General features: G+C 43.5%; 1 protein-coding gene across 5 annotated transcripts in view; it reads left to right on the top strand.

The window, feature by feature from the left end:
* ESYT3 (extended synaptotagmin 3) overlaps positions 1-14,047 on the top strand; it is a 45,142-nt gene extending 31,095 nt beyond the window's left edge. The window contains exons 10-23 of one of the 5 annotated variants that reach the window (XM_032265238.1): positions 813-895; positions 2,986-3,034; positions 3,534-3,623; positions 4,066-4,128; positions 4,231-4,293; positions 4,842-4,910; positions 5,462-5,548; positions 6,259-6,408; positions 8,268-8,764; positions 9,496-9,594; positions 10,113-10,244; positions 11,806-11,911; positions 12,024-12,073; positions 12,707-12,952. In XM_032265238.1, coding sequence (XP_032121129.1) covers positions 813-895; positions 2,986-3,034; positions 3,534-3,623; positions 4,066-4,128; positions 4,231-4,293; positions 4,842-4,910; positions 5,462-5,548; positions 6,259-6,408; positions 8,268-8,764; positions 9,496-9,594; positions 10,113-10,244; positions 11,806-11,911; positions 12,024-12,073; positions 12,707-12,743 — 1,575 coding nt within the window. In that variant the 3' untranslated portion in view covers positions 12,744-12,952. Of the gene's footprint in view, positions 1-812; positions 896-2,985; positions 3,035-3,533; positions 3,624-4,065; positions 4,294-4,841; positions 4,911-5,461; positions 5,549-6,258; positions 6,409-8,267; positions 8,848-8,890; positions 9,157-9,495; positions 9,595-10,112; positions 10,245-11,805; positions 11,912-12,023; positions 12,074-12,706; positions 12,953-13,625 lie in introns of those variants that run through there. The other 4 variants (XM_032265229.1, XM_032265221.1, XM_032265252.1 and 1 more) reach the window with 4 other exon arrangements.
* The last annotated feature ends 8,819 nt before the right edge of the window (positions 14,048-22,866 follow it).

Here is a 22,866-nt window from a genome sequence, read left to right as displayed (position 1 = left end):
GCCAGGCAGAGGCAAGCGAGGGCCTTTCCCTTGTGGCTCTCACATACCGAGGGGCAACCCTAGGCAGGGAGTGAGCCTTGGAGACAGGCAGGTCTATGGAATTCCCACTCCCCTATCTACCAGGCTTCCAGAGTGGGCTACTCTGGCTCAACTATAGGGCCAGCCCCAAGACAAATTCCTACCTCTTTTCTCTTTCTGTGTTATAAATTTTCAAATCAAAGAGAAACAGCCTTAGAGACATTTCTGCTCCACTCCTCAGCCTCCCCTGTCAGAGCTAAATACCAGGAGCCTGAAATTCTTAAGTTCAACCACAATCCCTACTATTTGAAGGGTGGGACCCACAGCCTGTTAAGGCCCCCCAGATTACATGCTCCAGGAGAGCCACATCCTGGGTGACCCCTTTCAACTTCCCTTCCCAATATACCATCTGGTTGCTCTGTTACATTTTGGGTGAGGCAATGAAAGCAGGGGTGATAAAGGGCAGCTTGGGGCTTCCTGGTATTGCAGACCTATGGGGGCCAGGAGAATGTGATGGGACATGTGCTCTGGACACTGCACAGCCCCATACAGAACAAACAGTAGTAGCCACTGTCCCCTGGACATCCGCTCTGCCATGGACTTGCACATGTTTTCTCTAATCTTCTCTTCCCCCCTGCAGGGGAGGGGCCTCACTCCCTTCTTATGGGTGGGGTTCTCCAGGCACTGAGGAGGTCAGGAATCTGGTAGCATTCCAAGGCACGATTTGGCTCCCCTTGGATCCTACATAAGGTCAACTGTTGTCTGCAGGTCATGACACCTCTCTTTCCTTCCAGTTCATGGTTTATGAAGTCCCTGGGCAGGACCTGGAGGTAGACCTGTATGATGAGGATACTGACAGGGATGACTTCCTGGGCAGGTGAGGAGGGCGCACAGCTGGGTCTGGAGGCAGCCTTCCATCCCTGGGGGTGCTGGCTGGGCCTTGGGATATAGATACCCTGCTTCTACCACTTAATGACTAGCAACCCTCTCAGGTCACCCTGACATGGTGACTGTGCCAGGCAACCTGCCTCACCCTTCTACTCCTACCACAAACCTTCCCAGATGTCTCCCAAGTGCCCAGCCCTGACCTAGGCCCTGGGGGGCACAGAGAGGACCCCAAGGTTTGTATTCCATGGCTCTGCTTTCTGCCTTCCTGATAATGTACGAAGTCCCCCTGTGGAGTAGTGGATAAGGCTGGCATGGATGGCCAGATGCCCAGTCCCAAGGAACCATGGGCCATGTTCTAGGGGGTAGATTCCAGCCCCTTCAGGGGTATGGGATGACGAAAATAGCCAGGGTGGGGCTGGCTATCAAAACTTCACTTACGTGTATTTTGGTCCAGCAGTCCTACTTCAGGATCTCCTCTAAAAGCGGTACTATCTGAAATGTTTATTGCAGAACTATCCATAGAAGAAAAACAACACCCCCATCCCCCCAAATGAATATCTAATCTCAGAGGACATTGGCCGAATGTCTGAATAAATTTTCTATTGCCAAACTAGAGAATATTCTGCAGCTCTGAAAAACAAGTAGAATCTGTGTATTAACCTGGAGGACACCCATTATGAAGTGGGGGAGAGCAGCTGAGCATAACATGTCATGAGTCATCATCTGGGAGAGGAACCCTGAATGAGTATTTTTGCATGTGTTCATGTGAGCAGAGAAAGGCTGGCTGTTACACCGCTTGTCTCAGATGAGGAAGCAGAAAAGGCAGGTTTACCCAAATTTTCCGATTCCTGTATTGTTTAGCTTGTTTCCATGATCATGTAATTTGGAAAAGTAGAAACAAAACAAACTGGGAGGGGCACAGTCTGACAGGTTAAGAAACAAGTAGGATCTATGTGTATTAGCCTGGATGTTAATACTCACAGATTCACCACCAGATGTTGCTTATTTTTTATCTTAATGAAAACAGTTGCAATTTTTGTAATGTCAAAGATTAAAAGTGTGGCTTGTGGGTCATGCTTTATTAATAACCAATTTCAAGTGTATTTTGACCTTAAGCACATTTCTTACAGTTACATTGAATTACATTTTCCCCTCTGGCCTTCAGGACCTTCTGGTTGGGCTTGGCTCAGGGTGAGATAGGGGCAAGCTGAGGTGTGGGTGTTACCTCCTCACACACACACATGCTGTATTGGTCCATATTTTGTTGCTATAAGGGATACTTGAGGTCAGATAATTTATAAGGAAAAGAGTGTTGTCTGGCTCATGGTTCTGCAGGTTTACTCATGGCAGAAGGTGAAGGAGGAACAGGTATGTCACAGGTATGGTAAGAGAGAGGAAGCAAGAGGAGGTGGATGTCCCAGCTTCTTTTTAACAACCAGATCTTGCATGAGCTCATTACTGTGGGGAGGGCACCAAGCCATTCATGAGGGATCTGCCTCCATGACCCAAACACTTCTCACTAGGCACCCCCAACCTTTAACATTGGGGATCACGTTTCAACTTGAGATTTGGAGGGGACAGACATCCAAACTACATTACATGCCGACAACACTTATCCCTTGCAGGGTACCTGGGGTAGTTTTGGAAATTAAGGGGCATTTGGGGTTAACATGACTGAGAGGTGGTGCCTCTGGCATTTAGAGGGCACAGGACCAGAAGGCCAAATTCCTGCAATGCATGGGTAGTTTTGCACAATGAAGAATCATCCCACTCAAAATGCCAGTTGCACTGTCACTGAGAAATCCAGAAGTGATGTGTCCAATAGCCTCTGCTTGTCCCCTCTGGGGATGGGAGAACCCTGCCTCACCAGGTAGCACACCCAATGGGAGCAGCCCTGACGGTAGTCTTTCCTTCACTTGAGCTGATGCTGGTCCCTCATTCGTTCCTTGGGGTAAGATCCTCTGTCTTAATGGCCTCACTCAGATAATTGAAAACAGAGTCCAGACTGGGCCTCCATGCCCTTTGGTGCTTTCTTCCTCTGCACTGACCCAATCAATCCCCTCTCCCTATATATTCCAGCCTGCAGATCTGCCTTGGAGATGTCATGACCAACCGAGTGGTGGATGAGGTACAGTTAGTGCTTGGAACCCCCGGGGGTTTCAAGGTAGCCCTTTCCTGTGGACAGCTCCAGTAGGTTGCCTCAGCCCAGCTATTCTTATGCTGTGGTCCCCCTCTGTGCTAGGCTGCACACATGTCCATCCTCAGGGGCAAGAGCAGGATGAAGCACAGATGGCTCCAGGGAACTCTCCAGGGTATTCTCCAGGGCTTTCTGGTTGGAAGAAGTTTCCCTGGAAAATGCCCACAGACTAAGGACCCCAGCAGGGGAGAGTCACATTACAGAGGAGGGCAGGCTGGGCCTGCGTTTTTCTTAATCCCACAGTGTAGCACTTCTTTTTATAAGCACATCTCCCAGTCCCTCTGAGCCCAAAGCATACCCTGTCTGGGCTGGTCCACCTTTTCCCTGGATTCTCTACTAGGATCCCACCAGGTCCCAGGACTGAGCTGCCCAAAGAGTATCAGTTGCATCCCCCTGCCTTTTACCTGAGCTTTCTGCCCCCATCCCACAGTGGTTCGTCCTGAATGACACAACCAGCGGGCGGCTGCACCTGCGGCTGGAGTGGCTTTCACTGCTCACTGACCAGGAACCTCTGACTGAGGTGAGTGCAGGGTGTCAAGGGCTCCCTAGCAGAAAGGTGGAGGAGCACATGTGCCAGCTGTGTGCAGGTGAAGGAAGGGAGGGAGATAATGCCTCCTGTTCTTGCTCACCTCCTGGAGAACTGTGACTCAGCCTGTCTCCACACAGGGCAGCTCCTGATGGCTCTCAGCAAATGTCCTCTGAGCATCATCATCTTTAGATGGTGGGGTCCTTAGAACTCTGTGTCAATGTCTGTCCTCCCAGTTCATAGGGAAATCCACTCAGTATCTAACTTGAATCTGCCATGCACCAGTTACATTCTTAACCTCAACAAAAAGCTAGTTTGTGAGAGGTCTTCCGGCAGCTGGTCTGGAGTGTGAAGACTAGTTGGCTGTCTTCTGCCATGAGTAGGCTTTCTCTCCTGCTTCTGGGAGTACTCAGTGAGGGTCTGCGTCTGTTTGCAGGACCATGGTGGCCTTTCCACTGCCATTCTCGTCGTCTTCTTGGAGAGTGCCTGCAACTTGCCGGTGAGTGGTGACATGTCCAGAGTGTCACACACATGCAACATAAGTGCCCATCACTTTCAAATGGTCCTGTGTTGCTTTAACCCCATTATTCCTGTGCTGCAGAGAAACCCTTTTGACTACCTGAATGGCGAATATCGGGCCAAAAAACTCTCCAGGTTTGCCAGAGTGAGTATATGGCTGCAAACTCCAAGGAGGGCAAAACACAGCTTCTCTCCCCAGAGTAGTTGCAACCCCGTGTCTCCTGGGCCACTGTCTGCACACATGGCCTGGGGATAAAGAGGTGCTGACTGTGGAGTCTGCTGTGTGCCAGGCACTAGGCTTGGTAACTCATCCCCACATTTGTTATCCCTGAGTCTCATGATGACTGTGTCATTCATGTTTATTACCATTTTATGGGTCACACAGCAAAGAGTAGGAGCCAAAACTGGATTCCACTGTTTCCATAGCCCCAGGGAACAAGAGCCTGTGCCCGGTCAGGCCCCGCTCTGGCTTCTGATGTTTTAACTTGGAACTGCATTCTGGGGTCAGTCCTGTCCTGGGGCTGACATAGTAATGACAGCCCAGGGGGCCTGGGGCACCAGAGTAGCTTTCTCTCAAAATGAAGTAATTGGCTGGCCTCAGTTCCCCAGATGCTCCTGGTGGGTGGGGGTAGGACTGTCTCAAGCTGATACTGACTATGCCACCTTCACTGTTACGGATCTGATTCCTCACAGAACAAGGTCAGCAGAGACCCTTCTTCCTATGTCAAACTATCAGTAGGCAAGAAGACACATACAAGTAAGGTAAGACAGCTTGGTGTGTAGCCCCAGGGTAAGGAAACAGGGACCCAGCCCTTCTCAGAAAGAGAGGCAAAAGGGAAGGGAATTAACTTATGGTGAATGCCTAGTAGGCACTTGATTTTGTTTAGTCTTCAGAATAACCTCACAAAATAGTTTTATAATTGAAGAATCTGAGGATCAGAGATAAATGACTTGACCAAGGGCACAAAGCAGAACTAGGGTTCAAGCTTGGGCATGGTTCTGAAGCCGTGTCCTTTCTACCAATCATGAATTTTCTCAGTTCAGCAGCAGAAATCCTGTTGCCTCTCCTCTCCTTAAGTGAGCCAGTATAATTTCAGCTGTCCTGTAAAACTTCCCAGCAAACCACTCCCCGCCCTTGAGTGTGGTTGTCCTGTCCTGGTGCCTCCCACCAGCTGTAGCATGTGTGGGTCTGATCCCAGGGCATATAGGTAAGATTCCCAATGTACTTGGTGGCCAGAGTGAGAGCAGAGGGTGCTGGTATCCAGCTCTGCCCAACCTAACCCTTCAATGATCTCTTGCTCTTCTGTTCCCAGACCTGTCCCCACAGCAAGGACCCTGTGTGGAGCCAGGTGTTCTCCTTCTTTGTGCACAATGTGGCCACTGAGCAGCTCCATCTGAAGGTTTGCTGGAAGATGGGTGCTTGAAACAGAGTTAAGAGGTTTCTAAGCCAGGTGGGGTGGGGAGCTTGAAGTGCACCTTGAGCAGGTTCTCCTGACAGTGTTTAAAGTCAGCCCCTTGTATGTGAGAGGGGTCACTGAGGCCCCACAAGGGCCTCTCCTTGAGGCTAGTGCCTGGGGTCATAGTATAGAGGGATGTGGAAGGATAAACCCTCAAGCCCCTTGATTTTCCCTGCAAACGAGTCTTTATATTTGCTACACAGCACCCAGAATACCCTGTGCTGGAATCTACACAGGACATTAATGGTATACACACATACACATTCATTTAATCTTCACAAAAGATCTGTAGAATGAGCAAAGAGAGGCAAAAATACTGTCTTGTCCAAGATCTCAATACCAACAAGTGATGGAACTATTTTGGGGCCCTGAGCCCTGCCTGGGGAGCAGCACAGCTCATCAGTCCCCAAAGCCCACTGGCTCTGGGCATTTAACAGACTAGCTCATACATATCATAATCGTCACTGTCTTGCCTGACAGAAGGCAAGGATCAGGAGTGGCCTGATCCCATTCTAGTTTTCAGAATAGGAACAGATGCCCATAGAAGCACAGTACAGACTGAAGTAAACCCAAACTTGGTTGGGGCCCAGATACTAGTAGTGGTGTGGCGGGGCTTGGTGATCCTCTTGTTTTGTGACTGGCCCACTGCCTAGGTGCTTGATGATGACCAGGAGTATGCTCTGGGAATGCTGGAGGTCCCCTTGTGCCAGATCCTCCCCTATGCTGACCTAACTCTTGAGCAGCGCTTTCAGCTGGACCACTCAGGCCTGGACAGCCTCATCTCCATGAGGCTGGTACTTCGGGTAAATCTCTCATGCCCCCTAGAGCTCTGGCAATGAAGCAGGGTGAACTGTCCCAGCACTAAGCACCTGCTGTGTAACTGGAAGAAGCCAGGAGATGGGTTCATGCTTTTCATCAATTTTGGAATACTGAATGGGAGCAAGTCAATGTTTGAGGAGATACTGGCTCTTCAAATACTGCCTCTGCTCCATTCTTTTTAAATTCCTCTTTCTAGAATTTCTATAATGTACCTTGTCATTTATCCTCCATGCCTGTTGACCTCACCTTTATATTTCCCATCTCTGTAGTCATGGTGGTACATTCTAATTCCCTCAGAGCTGTCTTCCAGACCACTAATTCTTTGGCTGTGTCTAGTTTATGGTTTAACCTGTTCATGGTTTTTTTAACGGTGATTTTTCATTTCTATTTTTATCTTTTCCAAATCTACTGGGTATTTTCTCATAGAATTTTATTATCTTCTCATGTTTATATTCATCTTTGGTCATTTGAAAATATGTTACAATAGGTTGGGTGTGGTGGCTCATGCCTGTAATCTCAGCACTTTGGGAGGCCAAGGCAGGTGGATCATCTGAGGTCAGGAGTTTCAGACCAGCCTGGCCAACATGGTGAAACCCCATCTTTACTAAAAATACAAAAATTAGTTGGGTGGTAGTGGTGCCCATCTGTAACCCCAGCTACTGAGGAGGCTGAGACAGGAGAATCGCTTTGGGAGACTGAGGTTGTGGTGAGCTGAGATCGCACCACTGCACTCCAGTCTGGGCAGAATGAGACCGTCTCAAAAAGAAAGTATGTTACAATGTATTAATATGTAATGTTCTATTATTTGAAGATCTTAGGAGTTAAATTTTGATGTTGTTTTGTCTGTTGATGCTTTTTTTTTTTTTTTTTGAGACAGTTTTGTTCTGTCACCCAGGCTGGAATGCAGTGACGCAATCTCAGCTCACTGCAACCTCTGCCTCCCAGCTTCAAGCAATTCTTTTGCCTCAGTCTCCTGAGTAGCTGGGACTACAGGTGCGTGCCACCACGCCTGGCTAATTTGTGTATTATTAAGAGAGATGGGGTTTCACCATATTAGCCAGGCTGTTCTCAAACTCCTGACCTCGTGATCTACCTCCCAAAGTGCTGGGATTAGAGGTGGGAGCCACCATGCCTGACCTGTTGATGCTTTTTGATGGTGACTCATTTCCGTTTTATAACTTGGATTGCAAACATGTGTTCAGTGTTCCTTTATGACCTGGATTGAGGTTGTTCTCTTCCAAGGAGTTTCTGCTTTTGCTGCAGCCCAGTTCCTCAGGTGCATTAGAAACCTGAGTCCATTTTTAAGTTATTTTTTAACTTTGGGTTTCAAGATTCCATAGGTAGCTCATACTTATACTCAAAATTCATATGAGGACAGGCCTATGAGGTATCATGTTAGTAGGGAAGGCTTTGTACTCCCCAACCAGAGTACAGGCTGTGACAAACACGTGTTCTTGTCATCAGTCTTTGCCGGTAGGCAGAAGTTTTATTCTAAACTACTTTTTTACTAAAGAGATTCTACCTTCATGGGTCTTCCCTTCAGCTCCTAGCCTCACAGCCTCTTCTTCTAACTCCCTGAATGCCAAGGTTGATATACAAACCTAGGAAAGCTTAACTTTTTTCAGTTTTCTTTTAACAGAATTATCCTTATTTTCTTGTGAATTTGGCATTTCTAACAAGTTTTTCAGAATATTTCGAATGCCATACGTATTACTAGAAATGGAGGTCCCTAGGAAGGGTCTTGATAATTCACAACTAAAGGGAAAGGGGGAAGGAGAAACAATAGCTGAGGTTATAGAAGCGGTGGCCCAGCTCATAAACCACCCTCTTATCTGGCTTGCAGTTCCTTCGAGTGGAGGAACGAGAGCTGGGGAGCCCATACACAGGACCTGAAGCCCTAAAGAAGGGCCCTCTGCTCATCAAGAAGGTGGCTACCAACCAGGGTCCCAAAGCCCCACCTCAGGAAGAAGGCCCTACAGATTTGCCATGTCCCCCAGACTCTGCGTCCGAAACTAAGGACACAACCAAGAGTACCACAACCACCACCAGTGCTACCACCGTTGCCACTGAGCCCACACCCCAAGAGATAGGCCCAGAGCCCAAAGGCAAGGACAGTGCCAAAAGGTTCTGTGAGCCCATGGGGCAGAAGAAGAGTTCAACCACCATCTTCCTGACTGTCCCAGGCCCCCACTCTCCAGGACCCATCAAGTCACCCAGACCCATGAAATGCCCGTCTTCCCCATTCGCATGGCCGCCCAAGAGGCTGGCTCCCAGCATGTCCTCGCTCAACTCCCTGGCCTCTTCCTGCTTTGACCTGGCAGATATCAGCCTCAACATTGAGTATGCACCTCTCTGCTTAATCTTTTCTAAAATCTCCTGTATGAAAAATACCTCACTGGATGGAAAAGTAGATATGAACTTACAAGTTCTGTAAGTTCATATACAAGTTCTGTTAGAACTTGTACTATTTCTGTACAAGTTCTGTTTTTCCACAAAATTTCTTCATAAGAGGCAGCATGGTGTGGTAGAAAGAACACAGGACAAGGGAGAGAGACCCAGACAGGCTGGTTATGGCTCTAGTTACGTACTGACTGTAAAATAGATGCTGGACTGTGGTTGGTAAGGTCCCTTCCAGCAGAACCATTTCCTGATTCTAAAGAGTTATACTGGGATGATATGTAAAGTTTAATATACAGTATTATGTAATAAATGGCTGTCATTTATGAAGGGTTTACTATGGGCTTAGCATGTTATCTGATTTAACTTTCACAATAACCCTACAAGATGGAACTTATTATCATAAAAGTTGAATAAATTCATTCAAGGTCCCAAAAGGAATCATGATACAAAGGCAGATCCCACTTCAGGGTTCCCGTTCTTCCTACTGTGAAATAGGATAATTATTATACATGAATGCTGGATGGAACTAATTCCAACAGAAAGTAAACTCACTGCAGATTATCCCGCATGGCTCTATGCTCCTCAAGCAGGAATGCTTCTTTGTCTTTGGGGTGGGGGAAGAGGGCCAATGCTTGTCACTGCAAGAGAAGTGATGTGCTCTTTCTTTACAGAGGTGGGGACCTCAGGCGGCGGCAGCTGGGCGAGATTCAGCTCACAGTGCGCTATGTGTGTCTGCGGCGCTGCCTCCGCGTGCTCATCAACGGCTGCAGGTAAAGAGATTCTAGGGCCAAGGAGGTTCTTTGGGAGCATCAGGTGACCATAAATCAGAGTAGGGACACTCAGAACAATGAACAGGGCACATAGTCCCAAGATAAAGAACACTTTGGGGGAAAAAAAGGAGAGAGACTTGAAACCCTGAACATTGTAACAAAGTCCTTAAAGGGGCACTTTGGCCGTCATTCTTCAGTGGTGCTGATGGGCTAAAGAGCCAAGGGCATTGCTCAGCTGCAACCACTGCAAGGCTGTCTGGAGTGGCTGGTAGCCACTACATTTTCCAAGTGAGAATCTCGAATCCAGTACTTGCTCTACCCCAAGCTTTATAAAGATGCATGTTTTCAAAACCATGCGTCTAAGTTCTACAGACTTTTGACCATCAGGACCACTGAGCATTTTTGTCTTCAAGGGTATCTAATGCTGAATGGCTAATATAACCTTCTCCCAAATGAGTATTTTCACTGTATGAAAACAAGGGGCCTTTTTTTCCCTAATGTCTTTGACACCAAATCAGAAACCTGACACCATGTACCAGCAGTGGAGCTGATCCCTACGTCCGTGTCTACTTGTTGCCAGAAAGGAAGTGGACATGTCGTAAGAAGACTTCAGTGAAGCGGAAGACCTTGGAACCCCTGTTTGATGAGACGTAAGTGGGCTGGTGGCCTGCCTAGAGAGCTTCATCTATTTGAGTATTTGTCAAGTACCTGTTATGTTGCCTGGCAGCCTGCCAGATGCTAGAAGGGGCTATGGCTGAACAAGACAACATAGTCTATGACTTCATGAAGCTTCTGTACTGTAGTGGGAAAAAAGGAGCACCAGGGAAGTTTATCAAAATGGCTTCTTACGTTTACTGCCCATAGAGCCTAAAGTGTTCCTGAATATGGAATGTTCTCTACTCTTTAAGTGTCTCTGATAGTAAAAAGATTAGAATCTGTTCAAATATTTTTTTGATCTGTTTTAATTCCAGCAGTTAAAAATAAACATTCCTTGAACCTAAGGACCTAAAGTTTCCTCTAAAGCTTGAAGCTCTTTGGCCTGTATTCCCTCCTGCAACAAAACATAGGTGGCAGATAGAGCAGATACCCTCCCCTTCTCCACAAAGGCTTGTCCACTGTGTCCTTGGGGACAAGGGTGACTCTAATCACATTAATTGCTTTTGATGGGCCATTGATGGCAAGTCTTATCCCAAATATTTTTATTCTTAGAAGTCTGAATCTCATTAGTGCATCCTTTTGCTTCAGGGTTCTAAAAAGACATTTCTAGCCAGCTTAGTAAAATACTACATCTCATAATTATCCTGATCAATAACTTTTTTAAAAAGGGTTACACCGAGTCCTCTTTGGGCCATGTCTAAGAACTAATATGTTCCTTCGAGAGCTATGCTTTGAGTTCATCAGTGTTAAGGAAAGGGTATGGGGAAGAGAGACTATTCATTCAACATTTACTGAATGCTTTATGCTAGGCACCATCCTATACTCTAGAGCCATACAAGTAAGAGATTTTGCCCTCAAAGGGAGTGCTAACATAATTATAAAAAGATGTAAAAACTGTGGTATGGTAACTACTATGTGGCTAAGGGATTTTAAAAAATCATGTGGAAACATAGGAGGGAAAAGGCTTAACATTTGACTTTTGTGACAAACCTAAATCTGTTAGTAATTCTCAAACGTATGACTGCAAGATAAGCCTGGATTGTCTGGAAGGCAGAGTTGGCAACCTCCACCCTAAAAATAAACCTAAAAGAAAGAGGTTTCCTCTGCCTTACTCCACAGGAGTTGGCCACTATTTTCCATGCAACTAGAGCAAACCTAACTGTTCGGTGTTCTAGCCCTTAGCCGGTAAGAAAACACTGAGAAAGGGGGTTGAGGCAGTCCTATGAGCAGGTACTATTTGGGGTGAGGACAGCCAGCTAAAAGAGTGGTAACCAGGGAAGAACTGGAGAAAGAAAGATGCCAACTAAGCCACAATAGTCTGACGCATTCTAGGCAAACAGCCTCTTAGTATTTCTGGGTTTTGTGAACAACACAGGACAGTGATTATCTGTGGTAATGATACATTGTGAGTACTTACGAGCCAGTCCTGCTCTAGGTGTTCCTAATATCCTGTTATCATCTGTTTCAGTAGGGAAATGGATGAAGCACTTTAGATTTTCAAGAAAACTGAATGAAATATGAAATTCTAACTTCCTGACTTTTTGCTTCCTAAAGATTTGAATTTTTTGTTCCCATGGAAGAAGTAAAGAAGAGGTCACTCGATGTTGCAGTGAAAAATAGTAGGCCACTAGGCTCACACAGAAGAAAGGAGTTAGGAAAAGTAAGTACAAGAGATATTTGATACACCAAGGAGACTGATCAATTCACTTTATCCCAATTCCTTTCCTTAATGCAGTGTTTTGGAGGGGAACTAATAATTTGTGTTTATTTAGGTACTGATTGACTTATCGAAAGAAGATCTGATTAGGGGCTTTTCACAATGGTAAGTGTGCCCTCTCATTTTATCACTGTTAGCCTGCTATTCAAGACAGTTTTCCCTTTCAGTACTATTTCAGCTCCTTTGTTATCAAGAAGGGAGAGACATGAATGCCTTTTTTTTTTTTTTTTTTTTTGAGACGGAGTTTCACTCTTGTTACCCAGGCTGGAGTGCAATGGTGCAATCTCGGCTCACTGCAACCTCCGCCTCCTGGGTTCAGGCAATTCTCCTGCCTCAGCCTCCTGAGTAGCTGGGATTACAGGCACGCGCCACCATGCCCAGCTAAGTTTTTGTAGTTTTAGTAGAGACGGGGTTTCACCATGTTGACCAGGATGGTCTCGATCTCTTGACCTCGTGATCCACCCGCCTCGGCCTCCCAAAGTGCTGGGATTACAGGCTTGAGCCACCGCGCCCGGCCGAATGCCTTTATTTAAGGCTTTACTGCCTGCAGATTTCACTAACACCCTAAAAGGCACCTGTAAACTCTAGCCTTAACCCTGAACCCTGGCTGGCCAACTTAGAGAGAGTGAGTCAGGTTATGCTGGTCTCACAGGGGCCCAGGCAGGCAGGACTGGCGGTTTGTCCTGTTACAACACGCTGTCATTACTAACGTTAAGTCCAAACCTAACTGTCTTACAGGTATGAGCTGACTCCAAATGGACAGCCCAGAAGCTGACGATGAGAATCCTTATCATTCACCTTTATGTTAAAATGTGTATATATGTATATATTTTTTCTTTTAGATCATGTACATCAAATAATGTATGTTTTGTCATTTAAATCAGAACAACCACTTGAAATTATATACATATATTCTTGTGTGGAATTTAACTGCATGACTGAATAGCATAAGGAAAAGGTTATTTAAAAGCAAGAACTACTTTTTTTGTTGGATTTTTTTTCTTCAAGTCCAGAAAGAAATGATACATTTGTGCCTACTAAATTATTCCAAACCTCAGTGGTGATTTTTCACTTTTAGTAGGTAATTATATACCATCTGATTTAGGACTTGCCTGAATATATGTATGTACCAGAAAGTGTCCTGCCCCTGGCATAGGGGCCGGGGCAGGTCTGTTTTTAGAGCCACTACCAGCATTCCTGGGCAGTGACTGGTTAAAGGGAAATTCAGAACTGTCAAGAGCTAACACTGCCAAAGCCCTTCTGGCTGCCACCTGTGGTACTTGTCGGCCTGGAGATTTGTTCTTTTATTTGACCTGGAGCTAAAAATGTATTTCCCTAGTGGCAAAAATGTCATATATTTAAATACCTTGAGTTAAATACTCTTGTGTGGTCTAAGGGCCAAAACTCCAGGATATAGCATTATTTCCATAGGAAAATGCAACTCAAGTTCCAAACCCAGGTCTCTGTCTGACTCTCATAGCAAAGCACTGGAGACTGCTGAAGAGTGTCACCAACAGAGAAAAGGGAGCTTTCTATATCTCTTTCAGATAAGTTTAGGCTATTCTACTTTCTAAAGAGATGTTTGGTTCACCTAAATAACACTTTAAAAGCAAAATACATAAATTATACTTAAACAAGTGCCTTTTTTACATTTCAGACTTTACAAGACCAAATATACCTCCCTCTAACATTCCTGGACCTCCTCTTCCCCCTTACCGACTCAGACAACACTACCTGCCATCAGTTTTCTGTCTCTGCCACTGTCTTCACTGCCACTTTTCTGAACCAGGATAACATTCTAAAACAAAAATTTTGTTATGTTACTCTTATTCCCGTTTTCTGCAGATGTTTTCACGTGCAGATGTTCTATTCCATAATAGTCCAAGTACTATGCTCTGCCTATTCAAGTCCTGTTTCAAACCTATCTCCTCTATTAAGTCAATCCATACTGAAATGACTCTTCCCACCACCTGTAGCATTTACTGTTGATACTGAGTATTTTCCATTTTAATAGTTCACAGCCTTTATAACACTAAGTTTTAAAAAAAATGTTGATTAGGGCTGGGCCGGGTGGCTCATGCTTGTAACCCCAGCACTCCAGGAGGCCAAGGTGGGCAGATCATGAGGTCCGGAGTTTGAGACAAGCCTGGCCAATATGGTAAAAATACAAAAATTAGCCAGGTGTGGTGGCACATGCTTGTAGTCCCAGCTACTTGGGAGGCTGAGGCAGAAGAATCGTTTGAACCCAGGAGGTGGAGGTTGCAGTGAGCTGAGATCATGCCATTGCACTCCAGCTTGGGTGACAGAGCAACACTCCATCTCAAAAAAAAAAAAAAAAAAAAAAATTGTTATTAGGCACCTGCTAAGGTTACATACAAAGCAACTACTTATATTGTATTTGGTATTTAATATTTGTTTACTCTCCAATTGAACTATAAGATATTTGAATTCTTTTTTACCCTCATCATCCAAGACTGTGTTAAGTACATAGATGATCCATGGTGAAATTTGTTTCTGCTGAGGTTTCTATTTTAAATGGAAAATTCTCATAATAAAATGGAGCATTGATGCCTACCCTGTTTACCTCATGGCATTGTAATTGCTCCCTAAATAGACAAGTGCCTTGAAAATAGAGAAGCACCAGAGAAATAAGGAAATGTATCATAGACACATCTGAAACATTAGCAACCATAAAACAACAGCTAATCAAAATAGCAGACAAGTGAAAACCTATCCCTCCTCTTCCAAACTTAAACCATAAACATTTATTTTAAACATATATTTAAACATATTTTAAACAATTAAACCATTCTTACCTGTCAGGAAACACAGGTAAATTCCTGGTGTTAGTCCAAAGGGGAGTTAAAATGTAGAAGGGAACCAGAATTTTAATACATACCAGACAGGAGCCAAGGTTATATATATAGGCCCTGTGTGAGGGGCAGGGAGCCTGAAAAGTTGTTAATACCTTGGCTGCCACTGAGGACAAGAATTGGTTTTCAGCAGTGGGTGGAAACAATCAGCTAATATGCAGGGGCATAGGGTCTGAAGTTAACATCAACTTGGTGCAGAAACCCCCAAACCTAGGAAGGAATGTGAATATTGGTTTAGAACCTGGAACCTGTGAAGCCTCAATGGAGGCAACCATAAAACTGGCCACAGAGCGTTGCCACTCACATCCAGGGCACATGTATGACAACTGCAGCAGATAGCTGTCACTAAAGGGAAACCCACGGGCAAAAGTTATGAAACAAAACAAAAAAACAGGCTTAAAAAAATATTAAGCGTGCAGGAATATCAAACTGAAAAATAGCCATAGATATATTTCAGCAAGAAGGAAAATGTACCAGTGAGGCAGAAATGGCATGTGAGAAGCAGTGGAGAGCAAAGAAATCCATAAAACATTTTAGCAAACCTAAGCAAGTTTTGATTGTTCACAAGATATAAACAAACAACCAAAGATTTTTGCAAGGGTTCGGAAACACTGCAGAACTAAAATGCTAGTACTAAGAAGGGGCAGCTAGGCTGATTCAGAAGAAATTATTCAAGACCATACATTTAGGAAGCTAAAGATATTTATCTTAAAAATATAACTATGTGTGAGTCAGTAGCAAATTCATTACCTCTCAGCTTCAAATTGACGTCTGTCTCCTCTCCGCTTCTCAGTGGACTTGATGTTTGGCTTTGCCAATAGGGGGCGATGGAAGGACACTGCAAGGCTATAGCAGGAAGAAGAGGCTTTTCTTCTGCTGTTTTCCATGGTTTTCCATTGGCGTATAGAGCTGTTCTCAATCACCTAAGCGCACCCCACAGTTTACCCTTGGCTCATGCCCTAAGAACCATGGCCTTTATGTTTTATCAGCAGACAGCACCTTTTGGCAAGTTTCTTAGCCACAAATGGGTTGCACGTTCCTGTGGCAGCCAGAGGAGGTCTAAATCTCAGCTTGGTAGGGAGGCACTTAGCTAGTTTCTAACTTCCTTTCTTGTTCTCTCTCCCTTACCCGTGGGGGAAAGCATCTGCATCCCAAAGTTGATATTCTGTATCCCCTAGAGTCCACTTCTACCCCTTTTAGTAGTAAACACAAGAATTGCTAACTAGTAAAAGGTGATTAAGTTTTTCATGTTTGGTTACCTGTGCAATATGGTTTCTGTCTCCTTAGTATGTGTTCAAAATTGCAAAATAACTATGAAAATAAAGTAATAGTAGAAAGCCAATAAAGTTGATATGTAAAACTTCCAAATTAGCAGTGGAGGAGAAAAAGTTATAAAGAAAAATCAACCCTGCAAAAACAGGAATACAAAGAGAGACATAATTAGACAATACAAAAGATGGTCAAAAGACTTCTAAATGTATTTGTAATTACAATAAACACTTAAAATCTAGAACGTCAAATGGAATAAAAGAAGCAGTTACATGCTGTTTATAAGAAGTTCATGTCAAACACAGAAATGCTGAAAGTAAAAAGATGGAAAGGTTCATCCAAGAATCATTTAGATTTGTTTATAATAATGGCAGCAAGCATTATATTAAGAAACAGCTGCTTCCTGTTATCACTTCTATTCAACACTATGTTGCAGCCTGAGTAACAGGGCGAAAATAGATATATCTAACCAGAACCTTTATGTGCAGATCATATGATCATGAGCATGAAATCCAAGGTAATCTAAATTGCTATAATTAACCAAAGTCCTCAGCGAGCTTGCTTGAATCAATGTTAAAAAATACTGTAGTTCTGTTCCCTAACAGAAAATAAAATTGTAAGTGCACAAAATATCAAATTATATGAATACATTCAACAATCCCTATAGAAAAACTGTAAAACTTTTAAAGAAATGTTAAAGTAAATCTAAAGAAATGGAGAGCTATGCCATGTCTGAGGTTGGAAAACCCAACAAATGCTATTTCTGTTCAAATTAATCTATATATAATTTAATGAAAGCCCAATAAATGAACAGGTTGTATGTATGTGTAACTTGATAGGCAGATTTAATATACATGGAACTACAAGGGGTAGAAAGCCTTCAACTGAACACCAAGGTTCACTTTCAAGCTGTAATAACTAAGACAGGATGGTATTAGTGCAGGGAGACAACTGGGCCAAAAAACAGAGAAGAGCCCAGAAACAGACCCATTCACATATAGGTACTCAATTTATGACAGAGGCAGCACTGTGAACAAAGGGAATAGATTTTTCAATAAATGGTGCTGAGACATTGGATATTCATGTGAGAAAATATGAAATGACCCTTTATATCACATTCAAAAATCAATAAAGTCCAAGTGTATTAGACTAAGTGTGTGACGCAAAACTACAGCTGTAAGATAATACAGGAGAATAATTTCACAACTTGTGACTGAAGCAAGATTTTGTAAGATGCAAAGAGCACTAAAAGACCCATGCATCTCTCCATGAAAATTAGGTACTTCTGTTCATAAAAATAAACTATAGCCCAGTGCGCTGGTACACACTTGTAGTCCCAACTACTTGGAAAGCTAAGGTGGGAGGAATCACTTGAGCCCAGGTGTTCAAGGCCAGCCTGGGCAACATAGTGAGATCCCATCTCTTAAAAAGAAACACTGTGGGAAAATGGAAAGATGTTTCACAGAATGGAAGAAGACATTTGTAACACACATAACTGTCAAAGGGCTCATGTCCAGAATATATAAGTAACTTTTACAAATTACTAGGTCAATCTGATAGAAAAATGGGCAAAAGACAGAAGCACTTCAAAAATGACATGCAAATGTCCAATAAACAAAAGTTGCTTAACTTCATTAGTAATCAGGAAATAAATATTAAAAGTACAATAATAGCTCCATACATTGGCAAAAAGGATGTGGAAAAGTGGGAGGTTTCATACATTGCTGTGGGAGGAGTATAAATGGGTACAACCATTTTGGAAAATAGTTTTTCATTTTCTCCTAAAGTTTAAGATACAAATTCCCTACCAACGTCACCACTCTGTACACCTCCAGAAGCTTCACTCATTGTTATCTGTAGAAATGCTACTGCCTCAAGTTGTACAGTAGTACATGGCCTATGTGGCTATACACATTTCACTACGTTTCCCCTATGACTCAGTTGTATATATCACAGTTCTGGATATATACTCTAGAAAACTTGCATATAAGTGCATGACGATGCACGTTGATGGCAGCACTATTCACAGTAGTTAAGAACTGAAAATGACCCAAATGTTAACTTCTTCAACAGACAAATGAATTGTGAAATATTCATAAATGGAATACTATATAGCAATGAAAACAAATGACCTAGACCTAACAATAACAATATGGATGCACAGTACAAACAATACTGAACAAATTAGAAATATTTTAAATATACACAATATTCCAGTTTTATAAAAACAGTCAAAACTATATTGGTTTAGGCATAAACACACAAAAGTGGCAGAGCTATTTGAAGAAAAAAAAAAAAAAAAAAAGAAGTGATTAAAAGTTGAGGTACCGTAATAGGAGAGAGGGGAGAAGGTGGGGAAGGATTACCAGGGGCACAGAAAACTTTTGGAATGATGGGTATGTCTATTATTTAGATTGTGGTGATGATTTCACAGGTGTATATGTATACCAGAACTTACCAAATTGTATGTATACTTTGAATATGTACAGTTTATTATATGTCAAGGATATATCAATAAAATTGTTTTAAAATCAATATATTTTACATTTTAAATGCTTAAATATTGTTAATAACTGCACTACTTTTCTTATATATTTTTAATTAAAAAAATTGGATAAAAGTGGATCTGATAGGGAAAGCCTAAAGCTATTTCTGTTAGTGGCACTATCCTTCTCAGTGGCCCTTGAGGCACCTTCAATAAAGCCTGAACCCTCTGAAGAAGAGTTTGAAAACTCAATTTTAAACTAAGTCTTAACCACAGGTCTTAAGCCAGCTGACAAAATTTTTAAATTATATTCCTTTAGCTCTAATAATATTTAGTTTACATATCTGTGTGCTCCAGTATTGGCTGCATATGTATTTGCAAGCATATCTTGTTGCTGGATTGACCCCTTTGTGTCTCTTCTTACAGTGTTGTTGTGAAATCTATTTTATCTAATATAATTACAGCTACTCCTGCTCTTTATTGGTTTCCAATGGCATGGAATATCTTTTTCTATGCCTTTCTTTTCAGTCTATGTGTATCTTTATAGGTTAAATGTGTTTCTCGTAGCAATAGATCATTGGGGTCTTGTTTCTTCATCCATTCAGCCACTCTTTGTGTTCTGATTGTAAAGTTTAGTCCATTTACCTTCAATGTTATTATTGATAAGTAGGGACTTATTCCTGCCATTTTCTTTTCTGATTGTTTTGTAGTCTTCTTTTTCTTCTTTCCTTCCTTCCTGTCTTCCTTTCAGTAAAGGTGGTTTTCTCTGGTGGTATAACTTCTTGTTTTTTATGTTTTGTGTATTTTTAGATTTGGGGTTACTGCAAGGCTTACTACAAGTTATAATTCATTATTTTAAACTGATGACAACACTGATTGCATAAACAAGCAAGCAAAAATAAAAACTCTACACTTGAACTCCATCCCCCTACTTTTAAAGTTTTTGCTGTTTCTCTTCATATTTTATTGTACTGTGTATATCTTGTTTTTTTGTTTTGTAAGAGTCTCGCTCTGTTGCCCAGACTAGAGTACAGTGGCATGATCTTGGCTCGCTGCAACCTCTGCCGCCCAAGTTCCAGCAATTCTCCTGTCTCCCAAGTAGTTGGGATTAGAGGCATGGACCACCAAACCTGGGTAATTTGTTGTTGTATTTTTAGTAGAGATGGGGTTTCTCCATGTTGGCCAGGCTGATCTTGAACTTCTGACCTAAAGTGATCTGCCTGCCTTGGCTTCCCAAAGGGCTGAGATACCAGGCAAGAAATTATTACTTTTTATGGGTTTATTTATTTTGAGATGAAATCTCTCTCTGTTGCCCAGGCTGGAGTGCAGTGGTGTGATCTCAGCTCACTGCAACCTCTCCCTCCCGGGTTCAAGCAATCCTCGTCCCTCGGCCTCCCAAGCAGGTAGGACTACAGGTGCGTGCCACCAATCCAGCTAATTTTTGTATTTTTTGTAGAGACAGGGTTTCGTCATGTTGATCAGGCTAGTCTTGAACTCCTGGCCTCAGGTGATCTGCCTGCCTTGGCCTCCAAGGGTGCTGGAATTACAGATGTGAGCCACCATGTCCAGCCTTATTGTAGTATGTCTTGAAGAGTTTTTGTAGTTATTTTTAGTTGGCTCATCAAGAGCTCCATTTACAATCTTTCTTTTCTCTTGCCGCTTTTAAGATCCTTTCTTTATCCTTGACCTTTGGGAGTTTATTAGATGCCTTGAAGTCATCTCCTTTGCCTTAAATCTGCTTGGTGTTATATAACCTTCTTGTATTAAATACTTGAGATTGTTCTCTAAGTTTGAGAAATTCTCTGATATTATACCTTTCAATAAAACTTTCCACCCCTCTTTCTCTACCTCCTCTTTAAGACCAGTAACTCGTAGATTTGCTCTTTCGAGGCTATTTTCTAGATCTTGTAGGCATACTTCTTTTTCATTCTTTTTCTCCCCTGTGTATTTTCAAATAGCCTGTCTTCAAGCTAATTCTTTCTTCTGCTTGATCAGTTCTGCTATAAAGAAATGGTGCTGCATTTCTCATTATATCAATTGCTTTTTTCAAATCCAGAGTTTCTTCTGCTTATTTTTAATTATTTCAATTTCTTTGTTAAATTTATCTCATAGAATTCTGAATTCCTTCTCTGTGTTGTCTTGAATTTGAGTTTCCTCAAAACAGCTATTTTGAATTCTCTGTCTGGAAGGTCATGTATTTCTGTTTCTCCAGGCTTAGTCCCTGATCTCTTATTCAGTTCATTTGGTGAGGTCATGTTGTCTTGGATCCTCTTGATGCTTGTAGATGTTCACTGGCATCTGGGCATTGAAGACTTAGGAATTTATTATAGTCTGGGCTTGTTTGTGCCCATCCTTCTTAAGAATGCTTTCCAGGTATTCAAAGGGACTTGGGCCCCAATACCAATAATACAATGGTTTTTGCAGACTCATAAGAGATACCACCTTGATGGTCTTGGATAAGATCTGGAAGAACTCTCTGGATTACCAGGCTGTTCTTTTCCCTTCTTTCTCCCAAACAAATGGAGTCTCTCTCTGTGCTGAACTGTGTGGAACTAGGTTGTGGCGATGCAAGGACCCCTGTGGCCACAACCACTGGGCCTGCATTGGATTAGACCTAAAGCCAGCACAGCACTGGGTCTTGCCCAAGGCCCGCTCTAACCACTACTTGACTACCACCTACATTCACTCAAGGCTGTAGAATTCTACAATCAGCAGCTGGTGAGGCCAACTAGGTTTGTATCTTTTGCTTTAGGGTGGCAAGTTTCCCTAGGCCCTGGGCAGGTCCAGAGATGCTGTCTGAGAGCCAGAGGTTAGAGTCAAAAACCATAGAATTTTGCCTGATGTTCTACTGTAGCCAAGTTGGCACTCAAACCACAATATGAAGTCCTTCCTGCTCTTCCTTCCCCTTGCCATTGGCAGAGAAGCTTCTCCCTGTGGCCATCATCACCACTGGCACACAGGAGGTTCTGCTAGGCTACCACCAATGTTCACTTAAAGCCCAAGGGAGGGCTCCTCAGCCAGCTTATGGTGAATGCTGCCAGGCCTGGGACTCACCCTGAAGGGCAATGGGCTCCCCTTTGGCCCAGGGCAGCGTCCAATAGGCAATGCTATCCAAGAGCCTAGACTTGGATTCAGGGACCCCAAAAGCTCTATTGTGGCTGAGCTGGTACCTAAGGTGACAAGACAAAGTCCCCTTTACTTTTCCCTCTGCTTTTCTCAAACGAGGAGTCTTTTATCATAACCACCACAGCTGGGAATGTGCTAGGTCACACCTGAAGTCAGCACCTCTCAGAGCCCAAGGATCACAGCATACTATCTGGGTATTGCTGCTGGTTATTCATGGCCCAAGGGCTCTTTAGTCAGCAGGTGATGAATCCCACCAGAACAAGGTCCTTCCCTTCAAGGCAGTGGCTTCCCTATTGACCCAAGGTATGTCTAGAAATGTTTGTGAGCTAGGGGCTGGAATGGAGGCATTGCAACTCTACCCCATGCCCTACCCTACTGTGGCTGAGCTGGTATCCAAGATACAAGACAAAGTCCTCTACTCTGCTTTCCTCTCCTTAAGCAGAAGCAGAGTCACTTTCATTGCTGTCTGCCTAGGGTTGGGGGAGGAGTGGTGTAAGAACTCCCTTAGCTGCACTGGCTGGTGTCTCCCTAGGTCATGTATCACCCTAGTCCTCTGGTTCTGAGCCCACCCAGCACTAAAAGTTGCCTAGGAATTAACTGCAGTCTTTATGTCCTAGACTGTCTTTCAAGTTTCTATAGGACCCCAAAGCACTTTGGCCCACAGTGGCAAGGCTTGTCAAGAAACTCAAGTTCTGATAGCTGGGATGGGCTATTCCACTCTGGCTAGGTCTGGCCCAAATGCTCCCTCCGTGCATTTGTGCTGGCCTGGCCCAGCATGGCTTTACTCTCCACTATGACAAGGCAGCACTGAGTTCAATGTGAAGTTCCCCAGCTGCTGTGCTCTCCCTCCCCCAAATGCACAGACTCAGATCCCATAGTGCAGCCACTGCCAGGGGGTCAGAGAGGGGTGGCATCAGTGATTCAAAGCTCTCTCTCTAACCTTCTTCAATGCCTCTTTCAGCAATATGAAGTTAAAACCAATACTGTGGTTGCTCACCTGATTCTTGGTTCTTGTGATGGTGCTTTTCTGTGTGTAGACAGTTGTTAAAATTTGGTGTTCCTGCAGTGGGGATCAATACTGTAGGCTTCTCTTCTGCCATCTTGGCCTGCCTTCAATTTCTTAGAATAATTTAATCAATTCATAG

Source organism: Sapajus apella, unplaced genomic scaffold, assembly GCF_009761245.1.
Source record: "Sapajus apella isolate SASKATOON/1434 unplaced genomic scaffold, GSC_monkey_1.0 scaffold4, whole genome shotgun sequence".
In the NCBI taxonomy this organism is placed as follows: Eukaryota; Metazoa; Chordata; class Mammalia; order Primates; family Cebidae; genus Sapajus; species Sapajus apella.
Note: the sequence above shows the minus strand (reverse complement) of the source record. Positions and strands in the feature narration are given on the sequence as shown.